Source organism: Ahaetulla prasina, chromosome 17 (assembly GCF_028640845.1).
Source record: "Ahaetulla prasina isolate Xishuangbanna chromosome 17, ASM2864084v1, whole genome shotgun sequence".
NCBI lineage: Eukaryota > Metazoa > Chordata > Lepidosauria > Squamata > Colubridae > Ahaetulla > Ahaetulla prasina.
Window position 1 is genome coordinate 8161872 of NC_080555.1, and position 22978 is coordinate 8184849.

General features: G+C 48.9%; 2 protein-coding genes across 3 annotated transcripts; both read left to right on the forward strand.

The window, feature by feature from the left end:
- The first annotated feature begins 806 nt into the window (after nucleotides 1–806).
- LOC131186319 (RNA-binding protein 14-like) lies at nucleotides 807–18560 on the forward strand. 2 transcript variants are annotated; one of them, XR_009152346.1, is made up of 4 exons: nucleotides 807–1305; nucleotides 6892–8158; nucleotides 18257–18361; nucleotides 18528–18560. XR_009152346.1 is itself a non-coding variant. In XM_058159755.1 (3 exons), exons 1-3 carry the CDS (start codon nucleotides 957–959, stop codon nucleotides 9536–9538), a joined length of 1839 nt encoding a protein of 612 aa, XP_058015738.1. In that variant the 5' UTR covers nucleotides 807–956; the 3' UTR covers nucleotides 9539–14216. The 2 variants fall into 2 exon arrangements, 1 of the variants encoding a protein (XP_058015738.1); XM_058159755.1 differs by lacking the exons at nucleotides 18257–18361; nucleotides 18528–18560 and adding an exon at nucleotides 9316–14216.
- ZNRD2 (zinc ribbon domain containing 2) lies at nucleotides 18257–21051 on the forward strand. Its single transcript, XM_058159763.1, has 4 exons — nucleotides 18257–18361; nucleotides 18528–18679; nucleotides 19110–19194; nucleotides 20249–21051. The coding sequence occupies exons 1-4, from the start codon at nucleotides 18343–18345 to the stop codon at nucleotides 20581–20583; spliced, it is 591 nt and encodes a 196-aa protein (XP_058015746.1). The 5' UTR covers nucleotides 18257–18342; the 3' UTR covers nucleotides 20584–21051.
- Nucleotides 21052–22978: the final 1927 nt, after the last annotated feature.

Genomic DNA, 22978 nt, shown 5'->3' on the forward strand with positions numbered 1-22978 from the left:
TATACCCGTTTTGGAAATTCCGTGGGGATGTTAACTATTTCATGGCCGATTTTTTTTTTCCAGAGCTAACTCCCATGTTTTCAACCAGTGTTTTGTGTTATTTTTTCCCCAGACATGGCCACTTTTAAGAGGCCTGGACTTCAACTCCCAGGAGTCCATATATCTTAAAAGTTTTGCCAAGTTTGAAAAACGAACTGCCTTTAAATCTTTTCCGATAGGCAGCTGTAGGGTTAAACCAGAAAGCTTCAGCCAACATTCTGGTTCTATTGCAGAACTCTCATCAGTGACAAGTTGCATCAAAGGCAGGGCTCTCCAACTGTGGCAACTTTTAAGACTTGTGGACTTCAACTCCCAGAATTCCTCAGCCAGCAAAGCTTGAAGTCCACAAGTCTTAAAGTTGCCAAGGTTGGAGACCTGCTGTTCTACACTTTTATATCTATGGAAAAAGGGAAGAGCGCTAGTGCGCAAGCGCAGTGAGAAACGCTCGCGGAGTGGGGGGGAAGGAAGATCCGTTTAAGTGCATGGTCACACACAGCTATTCATTCCAGAGCGGCGCATCTTGATGAAGGGTCCTCATTTTCCCTTATAAGAAATTTCCCTCATAAGAAACTCCACCACCACCACATGTGAATGCACGCTTCTTTCGGGTTTAGTCTTCCCGAAGCTGCTTCGCACGAAAGCACATCCTCCTGGGTCTACGACGCATGCGCCGGAGCAGCCCTTCTCGCGCCCGGCTGGAGCGCGAGGCGCTTGAAGGAGGAAAGGGAGGGGGCGTGTCTGAGCTCCGCGCATGCGCGTCGGCGCGTTCCCTCTGTTTCCCTCAGAAAGCGCGTCGCTCTCGCGGGCGCCATTTTGAGCGGCCGCCTCGCCTTCTTTCCTCTTTTTTTTTTTTCTTAACCCCCTCCCCCACCCCGTCGCCGTTCTCCGGTTTCTCCTCGGGACCCGCCGGGCGCGCCATGCAGGCGGGCGTGAAGGTGTTCGTGGGCAACGTTCCTGAGGAGGCTTCGCAGGTAGAGTTGCGCGACCTCTTCGAGGCGGCCGTGCCGGGCGAGGTGCTGAAAGTGGCCCTCATGAAGCAGTTCGCCTTCGTCCACCTCCGCGACGAGGCGGCGGCCGAGCGCGCCATCCAGAAACTCAACGGCCACCTGCTGCACTGCCACCGCGTCGTTGTCGAGCTCTCCCGCCCGAGGCCCACCCACACCGTCAAGATCTTCGTCGGCAACGTCTCGGCCGCCTGTACCAGCGGCGAGCTCCGCGTCCTCTTCCAGGAGTTCGGGCCCGTCGTCGAGTGCGACATCGTGAAAGGTAGCGGGCCTCTCTCTCTCGCTCTCTCTCTCCCTCCGCTCGACCGGGGGCCTCGAGAGGAGCGGGCGGATTGAGGGGTGGGAGGAAAGCGCCTTCCGTTCGCGCAGATAGGCTTCCTCGGGACCGGGAGGCTCTGCTCCCGCCGCTCCGTTCGGCCGATGGCGGCAGTCCTCGACTTACGACCGCCACTTGTCTCCCTCTTTCTCCCCCCCCAAAAAAAAATTTCCATGGCCAAGCGAGGCAGCTGTGGGTGAATTTGGCCCCGTGGTGTGTTTTTTTTTTAGCACCGTTCGTGCTACGGTTGTTAAGCGAATCGTAGTAAGGTAGTCCTCGACTTACGACCGCCAAAGCTTCCCCCCCTTTTTGGTACTCTCCCCCCTTCCTCTTTCTTAACTTTCCTTTTCCTCCTCTCCCCCATTTCCATGGCCAAATGTGGAAGCTATGGGTGAATTTGGTCCCGTTTTTTTCTTAGGACCCTTCGTGATACGCTGTTAAACGAATCGCAGTAAGGTAGTCCTCGCCTTACCCCCTTTTTGTTTCCCCCTTTCTCTTCCTTCCCTTTCCTTTTGCCCCCCCCCCTTTTCGGTGGCCAAGCAGTGCCCCCCCCCCTTTCGGTGGCAGCTGTGTTGAATTTGGATCCGTTTTTTTAGGACCGTTCCTGTCAGGGTGGTTAAGCAAATTGCAGTACAGATGCTCCTCGATTTACGACCCACGAGGGAGCACCATACCTTAAGTTGTTCAGTGCTACATTTGTTCAAGTGAGTCCCCCCCCCATTTTACAAACTTCCTTTCTTAAGGGAATCGCTGCAGTTCAATGAGTAACCTGGTTGTTAAATGAATCTAGTTCCCCACCCCAATTGACTTTGCTTGTCAAAGAAGATCTCAAAAGGGGGATCATGTGACCAGGGGGAATGCTAAAACGGTCGTAAGTCATTTTTTTCAGTGCTGCTGCAACTTCAGTCACTAAACAAGCAATTGTAAATCGAGGACTGCCTACAGTGGAGGATGGTGGAGGGGGGGGTGTTAAAGGATCGGACTCCAGCTTGGGGTTTGCTGTTTTAATTCTCATTGCTCTGTTTCCCCTTTTCATCTATTCATTAGCTTTTGCCACAGCTCCGACGCCGACCAAACGCACCGGCGGGCGGCGGTTTGCAAAGACAAGAGACAAGGCCGCCCTTTAATCCTTCGGCTCGGGCGCCGCCACACACGACGGAAAGGGCTGGGGAGGGAGACGTGGGGTTTTTTCGGGGGGGGGGGTTGGATCGGACCCCGGTCGCCTAGTGGCACCAATGACAGAGCGCAGTGCCGTGGACGTCTCCTTTGGGTGCCCTTGGGGTGGGAAAGAGGGCATTTCAGCAAAGAGCAAGTGTGGCTCGGTAGGGACTGATAGGCCCCTCTTCTGTCAGCTGGTTCCTGTTTTATTAGTGTGAATTCCTTGCTGGGAGTGGGGGTGAAAGATACATCCCCCTGTATCGGCCAGATTTTTTTAATTTGTATCCTGCCTTTATTATTTTGACAAATTGCTCAAGGCGGTGAAAATATCCAAACACACCTTTCTCCTCCACATTTTCCCTACAACAACAACCCTGGAAAGTGGGTTGGGTTGAGCAAGAGGTACTGGGCCAAAATCACCCAGCTGGTGGGACTAGAATTCCTCATCTCCTGATTTCTAACCTGGTGCTTTAATCATGGTTCGCTTCTGTTATAGATGGCTGCAGTCCATCTATATGGGGTGGGAGGGAGGGAAGATGAATCTCTCTGCCCACACCCACACCCTTTGCCTTGGGAAGCATGTCGGTAAAATATTAAGAACAGGAAGTTGTTGGTGGTTTGGTGTACTTGGAGCTTTGTTCTTTCCCCTCCATTTTGGAGCCAGACAAATATTTATCATGTCTGGTTCTTCCAAGAGTCCCATTGTAGAGATTGGTATACTACTGTAGCCCATAGGTCTTTTTTTCAATATTTTTTTTTTTTTTTGCCATTGTGAATCACTGCAGTTTTTAAGTGAATCACGTGTTTGTTGAGTCAAACCAGATTTCCCCACGGACTTTGCTTGTTGAAAGCTCACACATGGCAATCATGTGACTCCAGGGCACTGCAACCATTGGAAATACATGCTGCCTGCCAAGCATGCAACTTTTGATAAGAAGCAAAATTGCGTGGGACACTACAATGAGCATAAGGGCAAGCACCAGTCACAAGTAACTTTTTTCGGTGCCGTCGTAACTTTGAATGGTTGCTAAACAAGAGGTTGTAAGTCAAAGACTTCAAAGAGGTTGAGTGATTGAAGATACGGGTCTTGATATTTTTGTGCCTGTGGTGAAAAGGGAGATCAAAACTTGTGCCTAGTAAAAATCTTATTATTTTTCTGATGGTGCATTTTTTCCTACTTGCAGTGCAAGTAGTCTAAATGTGAGGTTATGAAAGCATGGATTGATAGTCTATGCTAGTAGTCATTGATAGAAAACCTCCATGGTCCCTTCCGGAAATTATAGTTTGGGAAATCCAGCATGATTCATCAGTGAACCAATTCAAGAATAAAATAATATGGCAAACGTGACATAGATAAATCCCCATGGAAATGGAAAAAATAAGTTGAGAAAACAAGTGAACCAAGTCAACTTTCTTGTGGTAGTTGTGGATTAATATATTCTTAAGACTTAATGGGGAAAATATTTTATTTCCATGAAAGAAGTGAGAAATATCCTCAAATGACAATATTTATAGTATAAATATAATTTTTAATCTTTTTATTATATTTAGGTGCCGCCCATCTCGCTCTGCAAAGTGACTCTACAGAATTGTAGACTATGTAAACTTAATATCCATGCAATTTGCAGTTGTTGTGTTTTCCTGATTTTTTTCTCCAGTAGTAATTGGTTTGAAAGAGCTGCATGTGACTCACTGAATGAATATGTATGCATGTATGTATGTACCGTATTTTTTGCACTATAAGATGCATCAGACATAAGACACACATTAGCTTTAGAGGAGGAAAACAAGGGGAAAAAATCTACCTCTGCCTCCCAGCATCCATCCAGTATTCATCTGGCCTAGAGTCCTTGCAGCAAACAGCCTGGTCAGCTTCAGCACATTATTGCAGCCCCAACACATGGCTCCTCAGGGCTCCGCACTGTTGTGCCCATCACCGGTCAACACCGCCAGGGAACGCCGGAACCTTTGCTGCTGAGCAGTTTATTGGCGGTTGGATTGGCCTCCCAGAATACTGCCAATCAGCTGTTCTAGGCAGCAGCGATCACCAACAATCAATCCCCACCGCCTAGAAAAGCTGATCAGCAGTATTCCGGGAGGCCAGTCCAACCACCGATCAGCGGCTCAGCAGCAAAGGCTCCAGTGTTCCTTGGCGGTAGTGAATTGTGGCGAAAGATGGCAAATTGTGCCACTGCACCAACCCCCCTCCTCCCCCCACTGCAATATTCGCTCTATAAAATGCACAAACATTTCCACCCACTTTTTTGGGGGAGGAAGTGCATCTCATAGTGCGAAAAATATGGTATGTATGTTAAAATGGTTCTTTTGGAGCTTTGCCATGTCTGCTGTACAGTTGTAGGACCCGACTTTACAGCACATAGTACAGAACAGTGATCAAAGGCAACTGCCTTTTCACCTCCAATCAGAAGGTTCTTAGTATTGCAGACATAGATTTTATATCCATCCATCATGCTATTCCCCTTTGGTATAAACAATTAGTTTTTTGAAGAATAAAGTTACTTGTTACCCAAGAATTACAACCCTTATCTCTTACTTTCCCATAGTTTCTGATTAATGGATAGTTGGGTACATCGTTTTATTACAAAAAATGATTAGTTGAAAGCCATCAATTTCCACCTTTGCACTAACTTGGAGAAGCAGAAAGACATTTTGATAACTTGTTCCTGAGAGTTTTGGTAATTTTGAGTCTATATAATCACCAATGTGAATTCAGCAGGGAAAAGTCTTAACATATATTTTGCACCTGATGTGAAGTGTAGGAGATACTTATTTGTGTTCTGTGTTCTTAACCTACATAAACTGTAGTGGTAGAGACCACACTGTAGAAAGACAACCATCATTTCGCATAACAACTTCTGTTACTTGAAATTCATTTTTGTCAAAGCTATGAAGAATTTTACTGATTAAAGCCATGTAAAAATATAAATTTATTATGTGCTGTTGAAATTAGGCCACCGGTTTAACTTAAAAGATCATTTCATTTTTAAGCCTTTTTAGCACAGTTCTAAGCACACTATTTTAAAGTTTTTTTTTCCAAAAGACAAAAGCCCAACCTAGTATTAAAAGCTGTTACAGTTACATCGTATTTTTGCACATTTTCAGTACATTTATGTTCAGCTGAAGTAACAGCATGGAAATCGGAAGGAATTTCTGATTCCTTCCCTCCCAACCCTATTATTCTGTGTTCTGTGTCTTCTCCATTTTTGGCTGGGGATGACATACTGATAGCATTCAAAGTCTTTTATTCAGGATTAATATGGTAAAGTAAAAAGATGACGCACCATGGAGGTAACTATTTTGGAAGAAACCTGTGAGATTCTTTAGTCCAAACTCCCTGTTCAGTGCGGTCTCTGATGCATGGTCTGTTCAACCTCTGCCTAAAAGACTTCCAGAGAACAATAGGCAGCTCCTCATGAGGCAATCTATTCTACTGCTAAACAGCTCTCATGGGAAGCTTCTAGTGTTTGCCCGAGCCCAGTTCTAGTTTTGCTCTTGGGAGATTAAAAAAAAAATTCAAACCGGTTGTGTCTTCTGCATGGTGACCTCCTGGGAATTAATCCTTCTTTTCGTGAACCAGTTAGCAAACCGTTCAGATGCTAGAGGCATTAGTGGGTGAGAGGGGAACCCTGGTACTAAGGCAGCAGATGTTCGGTATGAGCCACAGTGGCGCAGTACTGTAGGCTACATCTGACTGCCGGCTGCCTGGAATTTGGCAGTTCAAACCTCACCAGGCTCAAGGTTGACTCGGCCTTCTATCCTTCCGAGGTGGGTAAAATGAAGACCCAAATTGGGGGCAATATGCTGACTCTAAACCGCTTAGAGAGGGCTGTAAAGCGGTATATAAGTCTGAAGTGCTATTGCTCTTTTGTGCCTTGCTAGGTTCCAGTGGCCTCTTTGTTGTAGTGGTTAGAATTGCAAAGCCGCCCTCTATTGGACAGCCATTTGTCCAGGGTGGTACAGCCTCCTGCTTGAGCTCCAAAGTCCTTTCCCTTCCCTGGTGGCACAGTGGTTAGAATGCAGTATTGCAGGCTAATTCTGCCGACTGCCAGGAGTTCAATTCTCACCTCAGCCTTGACTCAGCCTTCCACCCTTCTGAGGTCGGTAAAATGAGGACTCAGATTGTTGGGCGGCAATATCCTGACTCTGTAAACCGCTTAGAGAAGGCTGGAAAACACTGTGAAGCGGGGTATAAGTTTAAATGTTATTGCTATTGCAGACAGAGGCTGCTTCCCAGCGGATACCCGCCGGTTAAGGCCTTTCTCTGCATCCGAGGCATATGCCGATAGAAATGGTTTCCACTAATAAAATGTGATGTGTTCCTTATTGATAACCTTCTGTCTGCTGCTTTATCAGACTACGCGTTCGTGCACATGGAGAAAGACGAGGATGCTAAAACCGCCATTGAACACCTTAACGGAAGAGAAATCAAGGGGAAAAGGATTAACGTGGAACTTTCCAATAAAACTCATAAAAGGGGGATTGCAGGATACATTGGCCAGTTCGGCGGAGATGAAAAGAACAAAATACCAACTTTAGAGAATCTGCAGACCAGGAATGATGGCATGAGATCCAGTAACCTTGCCTTCTCAATGGGGAATCCGGGTTATTCTTCACTTGACTATGACTATCAGCAGCGGATGAACAATAACACCAAATTTGACTCGAATGGCCAAGCCAGGCAGATCTCCCCTTCTTTCTTCAGAAGGGACAGGAGCCCACTAAGACGCTCGCCCACGAGAGCAGGTTACTCGCTTCCCATGACCGGCCAGCAAGCTTCCTACAGAGACCAGCCTGCAGCATCACTTGGGATGGCCTACAGGCCTCAACCTACCACTGGGCAGGCGGCCATGTACCGAGCCCAGCCCTCGACCATGCTGGCAAATGCATACAGAGCCCAGTCCTCTGTTGCCATGGGACCCTCCAATACTCAGGCGGCGGCAGCGGCGGCAGCCTATAACACTCAAACCTACGGAACCCAGGCCACTGCTTCCCAAGTTGCCACTTACGAAGCCCAGCCCTCCACAACGTATGCCGCCGCCGCTGCTGCTTATGGGGCCCAAACCGCTGCCTCCTACGCTGCCTCCTACGGGGCCCAAGCAACTGCTCTCTCCGCCTCTTACGGAGCCCAGCCGGCAGCCAACCAGTCAGCCTTGTACGCAGCTCACACTCTATCAGCCCAGCCTGCGTCCTATGGAGTCCAGCCTGCTGTGGGCCATGCTGCTTCCTATGGGGCTCAGGCTTCGTCTGCGATACAATCTGCTTATGGGACCCAGTCTGCAGCCAACCTGGCAGCTGCTTACGGCATGCAGGATGCTGCTGCGGCGGTGGCGGCTGCTTACAAAACGCAGCTTTCTGCTTCGTTGCCCACGGCCTACAGAGCCCCAGCAGAAGCAGCCTACGCAGTCCAGCAGTCTGCTTCGGCCCCCGTAGCAGCAGGGTATAGGTCTCAGGCTGCAGCCTACAATGGGTTGGCCCAGACCGGGCAGCAGGCAGCTTCCTATGCGGGAATGTCCCAGGCAGAAAGTGCCGTTCTCCACCCACTCTATGAACGCACACGCCTCTCCCCACCACGCGGAAGCCGTGAGGATCTCTACAGAAAAGCGGCTGCCATGAACAAGAGGTATGCAGCTTTGATCATGCTTTGGCGGCAACCCTGCATTCTGTCCGAGGAGCTCTCTGTATTTCCAGAGGGACTCAAAACGAAGCTCCATTCTGCAGTTCCTAGCAGGTGGTGGCAGGTTTCTTTCAAATCCTTGAATTTGGGGTGTGCCTGAAAAGAGGAAGGGGTTGGGGATGGGGCTCACTAACCCCCCTTGCTTCATTAATTCTGCCTTTAGATTCTCCTTGCCCCCCTCCCCACCTTTGACTGATCCGTCAGCCCTTTTCTATGCTTTTTCTATTTAAGGGAAAAGGGAGCAAAAGATAATTACACTCCTAATTTACCTCTCTCCCAATCTGCATTATTATAAATACATGCCTGTAAGAAGAAGAGACATCCTAAGAACCAAAAATACCTGGACAATTTGGTGGAAGGTGCATGAGCTCTGCTTTCTGAACCTGCCCTATCATATGAAAGTGAAGCTAGGCTTTTTAAGGCTCCTTAACTCGGCTTGAGCATAAAGGTACTTAGGGATCTGTTTGGTTCTTACCAGATCCAAAGTCTTTTAAAGGTTTCTAGGTTCCAGTCAGCTTGGAAAAAAACATGCTCTACTCACTCTGCCCTCTGTTTTGAGCCACATTTCAGCATCCAATTTTTTTAAGTGGTTATGTAATTGGATAAAATTTAAGTCCAAGGTACAGATGTGGAACGTGAGACACCGTAACTGAATCCTGAGCAAACTTTAAACATTTTCCTGGCCAGATTATTAACAGGGAACTTTTCCTACCAGTACTGGGAGTTAGAAAGGCTAGTACCTTAATCCTTCAATAATCTTCCTAGAATTTAATTTCTGGACTGTAGTCAAGTCTGGAAGAGCTTAAGTGCTTTTCTTAAGCAGGAATTTATAATTTAACTGAGCCACTAAGGGATTCTCTCCATCCTCCAAAACACAGGTAAATGGACTTTAATTCTTATCAGATTGCAGAGGGAAAAAAATCTTCAAATTCTTCTAAAAAGTTCCTGTATCTGCTTACACCTATCAGTGCTCTTCTCTACCAGTTTTTTTTGTTTTGTGGGGAGTGGGGCACAGCCTATATTTAATTGGGGCATTTGCCATGAGCCTCTTTTTCTTTTCTTTTTTTCTTTTTAATTCACCAAATGTCTCTTCTCTTAACCAGGTACAGTTCTGATCTCTCAGATGACCGCCGTTTATCTGACTTCTCTGATTTCCGCCGCTTATCCGACTCCCCCCATGCGTACCGCCACTCGCCAACAAAAGCTCAACTGGATTATCGCCGCCTCCCTGAAATGCAGTCTGATGCCCGTTACGCAGGTGCCTATAGCGATTACTTGCGTAACGCACAACTGCAGCTGCATGCTAGTTACCAGCGCCGTCTGTAGAGGAAATTCCCCGCCTTCTGGGGTGGGATTCTGTTGCCGTGGCCTCCGCCGTTGTAACCCGTAGACCATAATCCCAACTGCTGCGTCCTCAGTCAGCAGTTCGATTTCAGAAGATCCTTTTAGTCCTGACATTTCTTGATCATGGGTGCCCTAGGCCACTTTAGCTCTTTAACGTTTCTTTGGTTGTTGTTGTTCTTCCTTACGCCATGTAAAGGGTGTGCTATTAGTTGAGTTGTATGTGCTGCCCCAAGGTGAACCATTTTATTTTAAAAAAATCTTTTGGGTGATTCCCTTAACCTTGGCACTCTGTTTGGCCTCCGGAGCATCGTACATTGGTGCACACTGGACCTCTTAAAACCAAAGTATGGCGTGGGTGGGGGGGTAGTTTCGCACCAAGAACGATGATCGCTTCAGCTTCATCTGTCTGGCCTTTTCTCGAGATCCTGCCCAATGAGAAAACAATTCCACCTGGTTAACCTTCATTTAATGATGTGAGAATCACCTTTTCAAATCGGCTCAGTTGCTTTTATGTAACGGCATCCTTCCTTGATTTATGACAGCCTAGGCTGGCAGGTAAACCTTATGTTAGAAGTGAGTTTAGGTAACTTTTTTTTTTTTTTTTTTTGGTACCACTGTAAATAAAATGGACTCGGACATTTTAGACCACCCAGTTGTGTTATGATTTTGGTGTGCGTTTGTGTATGTGCGCAAGTTCCCATTCGTTCACCCTTATCTTTCTTTCATCGGTATCTCTGTAAAACCAGCCTCGCCCAGCTTTGTCCCACTGGAGGGTTTATCCTGTGGCTCCTATCATTCCCAACCATTTTCCCCATACGGGTTGTGGGTCAAGACGTCGGTGATCCAGAATCGCTGACCGGGGCTTAGTCTTGGAATGAGTGCTCTAAAACAAGGGTGTGAAAGTCCAGCCCTGGGGGCCGAATCCGGCCCATGGGATGCTTAGTTCCGGCCTGTGGGGCTGCTCTGGAAACAGCGAAGGACTGGCCCGTGGTGCCTCTGCCAGCAAAAACAGAGCTGGGAAGGGCGCATGCTCCATTTTTGCTGGCAGAGGGTTGCAGGGAAGCCGTCCTAGCTGAAAGCAGCTCACAAGGGCCACACGCACCTAAACATTCTCCCCTCCCCCACTCCATTTTCGGTGGCTGAGGGTTGCAGGAGGCCATCCCAGCCAAAAATAGAGCTCAGGAGCCCGTTTTCACTGGCAGAGCGCTCGGGCCACCACAAGCACCCCCCACCCCCCGACATGAGTGATGTCAAGCTGGCCACCCCTACCCTGGCCACGCCCATCCCGGCCCCCTGAGGTCAAACACAACCTTGATGCGGCCCTCAATGAAATCAGGTTTGAGACCCCTGCTCTAAAACATTCCCATGGAGGACTTAATTCTGCCTGGGGGTCCTGAAAATGCAGACCAGACGTCTCAAACTCATTTGAATTCCTAAAGATCCAGCTTTCCTGCTCTTAAGTACCTAGCATTAATAGAACCGGAGTTACCTTTCCATAGGTGAGGAACTCGGTGCACCTACAGCATTAAAAGACAAGTTGTAGTTGCTAAGCCTTGTGTAATACAGTACAGGTAGTCCTCGACTTAGGACCACAGTTGAGCCCAAAATTCATGTTGCTAAGCAAGATATTTGTTAACTGAGTTTTGCCCCAGTTTACAACTTTTCTCGCCACATTCGTTAAGGAAACCACTGCCATTTTTAAGTTAGTAACGGTTGTTAAGTGAGTCTGGCCTGCCCATTGACTTGGCTTGTCAGAACGTCGTAAAAGGGAATCACATGACTCCAGGACATTGCAACTCATAAATACGAGTCAGTTGCCAAACATCTGAATTTTGATCGCGTGACCATGAGAATGCTGCAACGGTCCTAAGTGTGAAAAAATGGCCACAAGTCACTTTTTTCAGTGCCCTTGTATCTTTAAACGGTCACTAAATGAACTGTTGTAAGTCGAGGACTGCCTGTAGCTGCGTGCACAAAGCTCTGTCCACCCGTTGTGTTCTAGAGATAAATGAACATTTTCTTTTAGTCCCATTGGGACCTCCAAGCTGTCTATTTGTATAAAAAAACACAGGCAATGTAGCATCTCTTTGGTGTGATGCAAGATGAGTTCTCAAGATAGGAAGAAAGAGAAGTGTGCAGATGTGACACTGGAAGCCGGGAATAGTTTTGTTTAAGGTGAGCTATTGTGATTCCTGGCAACTCACTGTGCAAGTGTGTTGTGGCCTGTCAGCCACCGATCCCTCCAGCAGCCGAATCGAGGAGGAGGAGGAGGAGGCGTGGGAGTCGGGGTCAGCATCAAGGCAACCTGAGTGCTTCGAGGGGGAAGAGGTAATGGAGCTGTCACAGAGCGATAGAGAGAGAGGCGGAGCCTGGGCCATCCGTCAGCCCTCAGATGGAGAGTCAACAGCCCCCAGGTCTGGAGGTGGCTGATGAAGAGGAGGAGGAACAGCTGGGTCCAGTGCCTGATGCAAGCAAGCAAAGGAGAGGAGAGGAGTGGAAATCTATGAGCCAGTCCTCAGGAAGGAAGAGCCACCGCTGCTAGCGATGCCCCACCCTAGCTCTGGGGATAAAAGGCAGGGGGCGGAGATGAATAGGTGTGGCCGACAACTAATCATCTCCCATATGGACAGACTTGTTATCCTGTGGTAAGAGAGAAACTTTTTGCCGGGGCTGCTGGCGCTCCTAATCTTGAGTTCACGTAAGAGGGTTTGTCGTGTTTGGGGAGCTGGGTCAGAACAGAGTAACAAAGGTTGCTTTTTCCCCCAAACCAATGCTTGGTTTATTTATTGTGCTAGACTGTGGCTTATTCAGCCATGGTTTAATAGCCAGGCTTCTAATACACATCAGTCAGATCAATTGAGTATAGATTCGTAATCAGTCACATCCATGAATTTCACTTTAATTCAGCCTCAACAAGAGCTACCTCAGGACTCCAAACTAATTGAAGATTAAAGAAACTGGTTCCTGTTGCAATAAAAAAATAAATCCAGGAGTTTGGGTCCTGAAGGACCCTGACTTTGGGTTCTCCTTTATAACAAGGTTAGAAGTAGGAAGACTTGATGGTTCAATACTCCCAGTTAAAAGAACGTTTTCCTTTCAACACAATCGTTTTTCTGCATTTCTCCACTATGAAAGACTGCATTGGCAACGAGAGACATTTGAGCAGTAAAAATAAATTTAAAATTGGGAAAGGCTGATGCACTGTAGCACCTCGACATTTAAATACTGCAAGGTATTTGGATAAGGAACTTGATCCTGGCACTTTAAATTTGATTATTATTATTATTATTTTTGTTACCGTTCAACTTAGCCGGTGTTGTTTCTTGGCAAGGTTTTTGTGGATTCTTACGGCATTGTAATACGGATCCTGTTAATTCATCCCTGCTTAAAAATCAGTTAACGTTGATAAGTACTTAATTGTGTCTGGGTGTTTTTTTTTTCCTTATAGTATGTAAAAAAAAACTTTATTTGCTTCTGAGAGTTGGGCCATTCCTGCCTGATCCACTGGACTTGAGAGTACAAATAGTCCTTGACTTACGACCTCAATTGAACCCAAAATTTATGTTGCTAAGCGAGACATTTGTTAAGTGACACTTGTCCCCTTTAACGACTTTGCCACTTTGCCATGATTATTAAGTGAATCGCTGCAGTTGTTAAAAGTCAGGAATCAAGCTTCCCCGTTGACTTTGCGTGTCAGAAAGTCACAAATGTTGATCACATGACCCCAGGATACTGCAATCATCATAAATAGGAATCAGTTGCCAAACGGGCTGAATTTGAATCGCGTGACCAGGAGGATGCTGCGGCTGTCATAAGTCATTTTTTCCATGCCATCGTAACTTCAGACTGTCACTAAATGAACTGTTGAAAGTCAAGGACTACCTGTATAGTCTCCAAGTCTAAAAAAAATTGTGCTGTTGGTTGTATAGGCTGACTAGCCAGAAAAAAACATTTATGACTTGCTTTAATTTTGGTCACCGTATTACAAAAAAGATAAGACTTGGGGGGGGGGGGAAAGCATAAAGAAGAGCAACTAAGATGATCAAAGGCCTGGAGACTAAAACATGAACAACTGCTGCAGGATTTGGGTTTGGCTAGTCTAAAGAAAAGAAGAATTAGGGGTGACATGATAGCAGTCTCCCAATTATTGAGGGACTGCCAGAAAGGAGGGGGTCAACTTATTTTCCAAAGAACCAGAAGGCAGGACAAAAAACAATGGATGGAAACTAATCAAGGAGAGAAGCAACCTGGAATAAGGAGAAACTTCCCGACAGAGAGGACAATTAACCAGTGGAACAGCTTGCCACCAGAAGTTGTAGGTGCTCCATCACTGGAGGTTTTTAAGAACAGACTGGACAGTTACTTGTCTGAAATAGTGTAGATTCTCCTGCTTGAGCAGGGGGCTGGACTAGAAGACCTCCAAGGTCCCTTCCAGCTCATTCATTCTACTCTTAATTTCAACAACCCCAGAAGAGTTGATTATTAACCAGTCCATTTTAGTGCTGCTCGTTGCATGAGTCCTGTTCCTTCCAAACGGCAACGGGGGCTCAAAGCTACAAAATCAACTGTTGATCCATGAAGATGCTTTAAGATTTTGTCCATGAATTCCTGTGCATCTCACTGGACAGAAGGGGAATCCTGGAGAAGAATAAGGCACAAAGCTGCAGGTGAGAAGTAGGAAAAAACTTGTCCTACTTGGCCAGTTTGAGTATTGAGCAATGTCAGAGTTTGAGGTGAAGGGAGGCGTTTCCTTTCGTCTCCTTACAGTGCTATAAAACTATGAAGTCTGTGGCTAACCGTGGCATGGACTGATTGTCTTTTCTTTCTTTTTTCTGGTCTTGCCTGGAAAAAGGGGGTTAATGTTGGGAATTTTTAAGACAATAATTCATCATGTTGAGAATGGGCATATGTATCTCTATCGTACGGAACGCGGTGGGTCAGTGGCTAAGACGCTGAGCTTGTTGATCGAAAGGTTGGCAGTTCAGCGGTTCGAATCCCTCCGGTTATTTGTCCCAGCTTCTGCCAACCTAGCAGTTCGAAAGCACGTAAAAAATGCAAGTAGAAAAATAGGGACCACCTTTGGTGGGAAGGGAACAGCGTTCCGGGCACCATTGGCATTGAGTCATGCCGACCACATGACCACGGAGATGTCTTCGGACAGCGCTGGCTGTTCGGCTTTGAAAGGGAGATGAGCACTTCCCCCTAGAGTCAGGAATGACTAGCACATATGTGCCAGGGCAGGGGTCGGCAATCTTGAAACACTCAAAGAGCCACTTGGACCTTTTTCCTACAGGGAAAAAAAAACACACTGGGAGCCACAAAACCTGGGTGGGCGTGGCCAACTCAATGTCACTCACTCCCATCCAGTCACATGACCACCTAGCCACGCCTACCCAGCCACAAAACTATTCTCTGTGTCTCCCCACTTTCTGTGTCTCTCCTTTATCTCTCTCTCCCCTCCCCACTCTGTATCACTCTATGTTTCCCTCTATGTCTCTCTCACCTCTCTATATCACTCTGTATTTGTCTGTATATGTGTGTGTCTCTCTCTTCCCCCCTCCCTTCGGGGGACCGTCCTCCTCCTCCTCCTCCTCTCGTAACTCCCTGGCTGGCTGTGGCTGAGCTGGGAGCGTGCGCACGCACAGAGACACTCCAGCCTAAAGTGGCAGGAAGCGAAGGCTGCCTTATGTGCAAATGTGGCACGAAGACAGGTTACAGGGCAGCTTCGCTCCTGCACTCTCCGATGACCCTCTTCCCCGTCTTCCTCTCAGGACACCCAGGACAACTGTGGCTGAGCCAGGAGTGTGTGCAGGCGCGGGAAGACCCTCCTCAAGCGAGCGCCAAAGCTCAGGAAAGGCGCTCGCAAGGCAGGCAGCAGCTCATTTAGGGAGGGTCTCTGCGGTGCGTGCACGCACATGCTCCGAGCTCAGCCACAGCCGACCCGGGGGTTTCGAGAGGAGGGAAGGGGGGAGGAAAGTGCAGGAGTGAAGCTGCCCTGTAACCTGCCTTCACGCCACATTTACACGTAAGGCAGCCTTCGCTTGCTGCCGCTTCGGGCTGGAGTCCAAAAAAGAAATAAGGGGCGGGGCAAACCACTGATGTGACAGGGAGTCGTGGAAGAGGGTCCAAAGAGCCGCTTGTGGCTCCGGAGCCGCAGGTTGCCGACCCCTGTGCCAGGGGAACCTTGACCTTTTAACTAAGTATCTGCCACAAGCTCTTTTTCTGGGTTCACACCTCCACTGAACTCCATGTGTAACCCAGCCCCAGCCTCTCTGTTACAGGTAGTCCTCGATCGCAATGGAGCCCAAAATTTCTGTCGCAAAGTGGGACAGTTGTGAAGTGAGTTTTTGCCCCCATTTTACAACCTTCCTTGCCACTGCTGTTAAGTGAATCACCGCAGTGGTTCAATTAGTAACACGGTTGTTAAGTGAATCTGGTTTTCCCGTTGACTTTTACTCGGCAGGGGATTGCACACAAGACTTGGATACTGCAACTGGCATATCTGTGAGTCATTTGACAAGCATCTCAATTTTGTTCGACCGCGGGAGATTGCTACAACAGTCTTTAAGTGTGAAAAATATCACTTTTTTTCAGGGCCGTTCTAACTTTGAACGGTCTCCAAACCAACGTAAGTCGAGGACATCCTGTAACAGAGGCTGGAGCTGCCTTTACAAGTTTGCTAACTTTAAGCCTGCGTGTTTAGCTTGAAGGTATTTTCGAAACTTGGCTTATTAAAACGGAGCCCATGCGCTCGCTTCAGGACACCCTGCCTGAGCCGACAAGCGCGAGTCGCACCACGATAAGGGGGATTTGAACCCGGATCGCTCCCAAACCAAATTCAGACTCCCAAAAGTGCCGGAAAAGGTGCGCCACCGAACCTCCGATCCCGTCGGGACCCAGCTTGGCCGCAATGCGTGCCGGAAGCCTTTCCCCGGCCCTTTATCGCCCACGTGGGAACCAAGTCTTCCCTTTTCCCACGGGTCCAATTGCTAGCGGAGGCCCAGAGCGGCCGGCCAGCGTCTCGCCCGCCCCCCGCCCCCCGTTTGAATCGCGATCTGGCGGCCCCGGCTTTTGCCAACCTCGCACCCGCCGGGGAGGGAAGGCGAGCGGCCGAATTGCGAGAAGCGTCCGGGCAGTGGGGAGGTGGGCTCGGATAAGCCCGAGACGTCCCGGTCGCTCGGAAGGATCTGCGCGCCCGATGCTCCGAGCGGAGACCCGAAAGTCAAGCTCCCGCGTTGCAGCCCGCCGTTTGTCCCGGGATCCCGCCCGGGAGAATTCCCGTCGCCGAACAAGGAACTCCCGCTTCGTCTTTCCGCGTATGAGGATCGGTGGGCGCCGCTTCCACAGCCGTCTCTAAAGCCGTGGACGGGCGATTTTGTATTTCGCGACCGAAAAAAATAAACTTGGATTTTTACAGCCATTTCGAGCTAAACCGGCCCCCTCCCCTCCTCTTTTGTCATCCTCCCCAATTTGCAGATTACACGCATTCTGGACGGACCTTTGGCAAACTTTCAGCTATTCTTTAAAGCAGGGCCCTCCAACCGTCGCCAACTTTACGACTTCGCGGACTTCAACTCCCAGAATTCCTCAGCCAGCATAAAATCCGTTCAGAAGTCGTAAAATTGCCAACGGTTGGAGATCCCTGATTTAAAGGATGTTTCCCCCCCAAAAGCCCCGTGGCTGTCAGTGTCTTATTCTTGGTTTCCCGTTTATTTCCCAACCCCGATCTGGGCTGAAACCCTTCCAACTGTGCAAAGCGTCTTCCCTAATCAGGAGTTGGACATCATTAAATAGGCGGCTTGAAGAGGAATCTGCTAGCTAGGATGATCCTGGGTTATGCTGCTTTAGATTTATATCCCACCTTTCTAAAGTCACCCCAAAAATCTTCTGTGTCGCTCAGCGGTGACCCAAGGAGTCTGAAGGCATCCTTCCCAACATACGCATTTGATGCAAACCTGGCTGGGGAAATCTGGGAGTTGACGTCCACACGCCTTCAAGCTGCCAAGGTTAACTGGGTTAAAATGACCGACCTAGGAGTTTGAAAGGGGGCATGGGTACCCAGTAGCCATTACCGCAGGACAGACGACAACTTCTCAGCAACAAAAAACAACAAGTTTCGGAGTTGCCATCTTAGAATAACGAAACTAACGCGGGCGTTTTAACGCCGGAGATTGCCAATCCCATCAAAAAATGCAGCCGCCTTTGAAAGACTGAGCTTTTTAAGATATTACAATTGGCGGTGCAGTAGAGATAATTTTTCCCTCGCGTAACTTGCATTTCCCCATCCGCCCTTGTTCCCACGCACGCCGTGCTTTTCTCGATCTCCTGTTCGAATCGTACATCGCTTGAAAACCCTCCGTGTATCCGACGAAATTAGCTGCATCTAAAAATTTTTTTTAAAAAGGGTTCGTGCCGTTAAATACACTCCGGTGGTTGGAAAAGCTACCAATTCCAGAAAGCTCCTGTGATTTAAGGAAAATTAGAATCGGGAGTTAGAATCCCACATTGACGGCCAGCATTCAAATATTGAATTATAACTTTATATTTTTTTTTAAAAAAAATGAAGACCTCCACGAATTTCTCTAAAGCCTTTAAAAGACGGGAACAAAGTTCTCCCGGAATCTTTTCGCGGCCGGTGAAGTTGCCGGAGGGAAGTTGAAAGCCGTGAGCCTTTTTTTTTTTTTCCCTTTCTCCTTATAGAGAAGTCCTACCAGGAGGTGGGCGGTGCCTGCGCCAATGACGGAAGAGGGCGTGGCTAGTGCCGGAAGTTGCAGAGGGGAAACAACATGGCGCTGAGCGCGGCAGGTAACGCGGGGAGGGGGGGAAGGCGTCGCCATGGCAATGGGTCCCCAGCCCGACGACCATCCTGAGGCCCGGCCAGAGGCGATGGACAGCGGGGAAGAGCAGGGGGGCGACTCGGGCTTCAGGTCCGGGCCTTGCCCCCACCGCGGCTTCCTCCTCCCCGGCCCAGGTCACGACGACGCCGAATGGGAGCCGCCTTCCGAGGCCGAGCTGAAGGTGATCCAGGCCCGGCGCGAGCGGCAGGACAAGATCAGCAAGCTGATGAGCGAGTACCTGCTGAAGGGCTACCGGATGCTGGGCGAGTGCTGCGACGAGTGCGGGGTGAGCGAGGCCTCCCCGGGGCGTGTACAGAGCGCCCCGGGTGGGACCTTTCTTCCCCCTCATTCCCCCCCCCCACGGCCTGACCGTCACATGGGAAAAGAGAGGTTTCTGCCCGAGGAAAGCAAGGGGGCACCGAGGGGGCAACTCGGTGATCAGAAAAGACCAATCAGGCTGAAGGAGATGCCTGGCTCCTTGGTTTTTCTGATGAACGGACGGCTTCTTTAAACTCTTTGATTGGGAATTGGTTGTGGGGGTGTCGTTTGTGTTGGGCAGGCCCAGTATGAAAAAGTTGTTTCCTTCCAGCAAGGGGTCGGTGGGTGGCCTTTTCTTGTTCTCCCTTCGCCCATTACGTGACTTTGGCAAACAAACCCTGACTCCTACCCTTTTCTCCTCCCGTCCCCTTTGCCCTGGTCACCGAATTTCCTCCCAGACCATTTTGCTGCAAGATAAGCAGAAGAAGTTGTACTGCGTCACCTGCCAAGAGCTTAATTCCGATGTGGACAAGGACAATCCAGGTACGGTGGGCAGAGGAAGCGGGGAGCTATTTCTCTTACTCACTTGCCCCGCTTGGTGCCATCTTGGTCCTCTCAGAATATATTGCCCTGTGCTACGAAAAGAGACGGCAGGAGCTCTTGTGTGCTTCTGCAGCACCAAATGGGAACAGCCTGGGTGGGCATCATCGCATAAATGGGACCTCCCAACTCTTAATCCCCTACGTACATACATTATAAATTGTGAAATTCAATTCATATGCAAAAGGAGCTATTGGGTAGACGTTTGGTCCAATTGCTCCTTCAGATAAAAACAGCACATTTGTTCAGAACAACATTCTCTGCTGCTCTGACAACTGAAGCAGTCTCGTATTTGTGCTGCTCTCTTTGCAAGTGGGGAAGAGACCCCTCCTTTTCTGCTGTGGCTGGAAGCATCTCAAGTGTTAAATTGCTCCTGGAGAATCTGGACAGATTTTTCCGCGCCATATGAAAAGATCTTGTTCTGTCTCTGTCCTCACTTTGGAGTAACAAGCTGGCCTACAGCCAGTGGGTTCACGACTCCTATCAGTCCTGGCCGAGAAAACGCAGCTGCCTGCCAAAAAGTTCAAACAGATTAAGACTTCAGCTCACTTCAACACAGTTCAGCTAATTTGCTTCCCGTGGAAGTGAGAGCAGTCCCAAAGCTCCTTATATATCCAGTGGGGTGGGGCTCCTGCCCCACCCTTCCCTTTGATGACGCCGCCTCTCTAATCTTCTGAAGCGCGGGTCGATCCAGGCTCGCTGAAGGCATAGCCTGAGGAAGGGAGGAATCAGGGGATGTTGGCCTCATTACGTCCTCCGATTGGCCTGGTTCTGGCTCCTGGAGCCGGACCAAAGGAATCGGTGCTTCTGAGATAAGCCTTACCGTCCCTTCCCCCTCATTCTCGGAGTCACTTTCAGGCATGGGGCCAGGTTTGGGGGCTGGAGCCACAACAGATCTTTGGACTTCAGCAACTGTCCTAGACAGCGCTTGGTGTTGCTGAACCCGAGAGCAGCCGCCCGTGATCCCACCTCTTTGATCTTCTGTCTCTCCCTCTAGCGCTCAATGCACAAGCAGCCCTTTCCCAGGTGCGGGAGCGTCAGCTTGCCGCCAACACCGATGAAATGGCGTCCCGGCCGGAGCATTGCGAAGGGGCAGCTCTGGGTCTCCGGTCAAGCGCCCCTGATCCAGCCCTCCCAGCGTCTGCCGCCGCACCTAATGCTCCGTTGGCACGCAACACCTTGGCTGCGGCAGAAGAGACCATTCTACAGAAGATCGGCTGGGCAAGTCATCATCTCCAGGAAACTACTTCTGTTGAAAGGAGCATCCAGCTTTGTTCACTCATCCGTTGCTGCACGGATGCTCTCAAGGGCATCAGGGAGCTGCCGCAGTGAGGATACCCCAGTTTGTAATGGCAATGCCGGGCCTGGAATGGAGTGTAGGCCATGCCTGGGGTGCCAAAAGTTTCCCCCACTATTCATTGTAGGGGTTGGGTGATTTAAATAAGACTGGGCTCTTCCTTCTGATTAAAATGTGAGCTTTTTTTTTTTTTTGCCTCATACAAGTTGTCCTGACGTTTGAGGAATGTTTCAGAGAATTTGCACGCATAGATCGATCTAATCCGGGAGAAGGAAAGGATAGATCAAAGAGTTAACCTGGTTTGGGGTAAGGGTTATGTGGGAGCTAGCAACCATTTTAAGCACCAAATTTGGGGCGCCTGCAGACTCTTCTGCCTAGATCCGCTCACCATCCCGCTTGTCATCCAAAAGATTTTAGGTTATCGGGAGCCCCCATGTGATGGTGGTGAGTTTTTTTTGTGTGTGTGAAGCATTAAACGTTTCAAATTTCAAGGCACAAGATAATGATTGTGTTGTGGTCAAATCTTCCCTGGTTGTGAAGGAATCGGGTTTGCCCCTATGGCGTGTCAGAGGCCACCCATCCGCATTGTAAGTCTCTCATTGTAACTTTGAGCTAAGTGACTGGTCATAAGTCAAGTTCTACCTGTAGGAGTATTCCTACATGCGAGAATCTGTAGATTCCCTTTTGCCTGAGTTTACGTAACTTAACAAGGTCCAGAAGGACCAGCCTTCTTCAAAAACAACCAACTGTACGATGAGATTAGATTGACAGAGTTGGAAGGGACCTTGTAGGTCATCTAGTCCAACCCACCCTCCCAAGCAGGAGACCCTACACTATTTCTGATAGATGGCAGTCCAGTCTGTTCTTGAAAGCTTCTAGTGATGAAGCTTCCACAATTCTCGAAGGCAACTTCTGTTCCATGGGTTGACTGTTCTCACTGTCACGAAATTCCTCCTTATTTCCAGATTGAATCTCTCCTTGATCGGTTTCCATCCATAATTTCTTGTCTGGCCTTGAAAAATAGCTTGACCCCCTTTCTCCTCTCCGTGGCAGCCCCTCAAATATCGGAAGATGCTCTCCTGTCTCCCCTGGTCCTTCTCTACACTAGACCAGCCAGGCTCAGTTCCTGCAACCGGTCCCCTCATCATCTTGTTTGTTCTTCTCTGCACTTTTTCTAGAGTCTCAACCTCTTTTTCTAGAGGGTGGTGACCAAAACTGGATGCAGGATTCTAGGGATATGAATGCGCTTGCTAGTTCTTTCTCCAACTTGATTAAATCTATTGTGTGGAGTGCAAGGTCGTAAGAATGGAAGGCAGAGAATACAATTGGGTGGCCCTCTTCCAAGAACTGTAGAATAAGAGAAACGAACAAATGAACAAGTTTTTGCGATCTCAAAAGGATAGTTAAATGGAAAGTTGGCTGGGCAAGCAGGGAGATTTTGCCCTTGCCTTCATATCCTCTGGAGGGATTCCGTTCAGACATAAGACTTACGCCCAAAAGCAAGGCCACACTGGTGTGGCTTCTCCTGTGGACTACTTTGAAAACCTGTGGTTCTGCAACTCTGCTGGATTTCCTGGCTAGGGAGGAGCAAATAGTCATGGCACCAGTGGTGGGATTCAATTTTTTTTACTACTGGTTCTGTGGGCGTGGCAGGGGAAGGTTACTGCAAAATCCCCATTCCTACCCCACTCCAGGGGAAGGCTACTGCATAATCACCATTCCCACCCCACTCCAGGGGAAGGCTACTGTAAAATCTCCATTCCTTCCCCACTCCAGGGGAAGGATACTGCAAAATCCCCATTCCCACTCCAGGGGAAGGATACTGCAAAATCCCCATTCGCACTCCAGGGGAAGGATACTGCATAATCCCCATTCCCACCCCACTCCAGGGGAAGAATATTGCAAAGTCCCCATTCCCTCCCCACTCCAGGGGAAGGATACTGAAAAGTCCCCATTCCCTCCCCACTCCAGGGGAAGGATACTGCATAATCCCCATTCCCTCCCCACTCCAGGGGAAGGATACTGCATAATCCCCATTCCCTCCCCACTCCAGGGGAAGGATACTGCAAAATCCCCATTCCCTCCCCACTCCAGGGGAAGGATACTGCAAAATCCCCATTCCCACCCCGCTCTGGGGCCAGCCATAGCCGGTATTTGCCGGTTCTCCGAACTACTCAAAATTTCTGCTTCCCATTCTCCAGGACCTGCTGAAGAGCCCCCCCCCTCCATGGCACCCATTAATGTCATCTTTAAACTGGGCTTTAGACTGATGGTCAAGGTGGGCATTGATGATGAGTCCTTCAAAGGACCTTCACGCCCCAGTCTTGACCGGATCTGGGTGTTTCTGGTCTGCCCAGATGCCGTTCTTCGCACTCTTCCTCCAAACACAAGGAAAGAGGGAGACCCCTCCTTCCCGAAAGCGGATCCACA

Excerpts from the sequence above, each read along its gene's own strand:
- ZNRD2 (XM_058159763.1), top strand. Across the intron at positions 18,680-19,109 it reads AGTGCTGCGACGAGTGCGGG|ACCATTTTGCTGCAAGATAA; the intron begins GTGAGCGAGGCC and ends ATTTCCTCCCAG. Across the intron at positions 19,195-20,248 it reads TGTGGACAAGGACAATCCAG|CGCTCAATGCACAAGCAGCC; the intron begins GTACGGTGGGCA and ends CTCTCCCTCTAG.
- LOC131186319 (XM_058159755.1), top strand. The coding sequence starts at position 957 with ATGCAGGCGGGCGTGAAGGTGTTCGTGGGCAACGTTCCTGAGGAGGCT. Across the intron at positions 1,306-6,891 it reads CGAGTGCGACATCGTGAAAG|ACTACGCGTTCGTGCACATG; the intron begins GTAGCGGGCCTC and ends CTGCTTTATCAG. Across the intron at positions 8,159-9,315 it reads GCGGCTGCCATGAACAAGAG|GTACAGTTCTGATCTCTCAG; the intron begins GTATGCAGCTTT and ends TCTCTTAACCAG.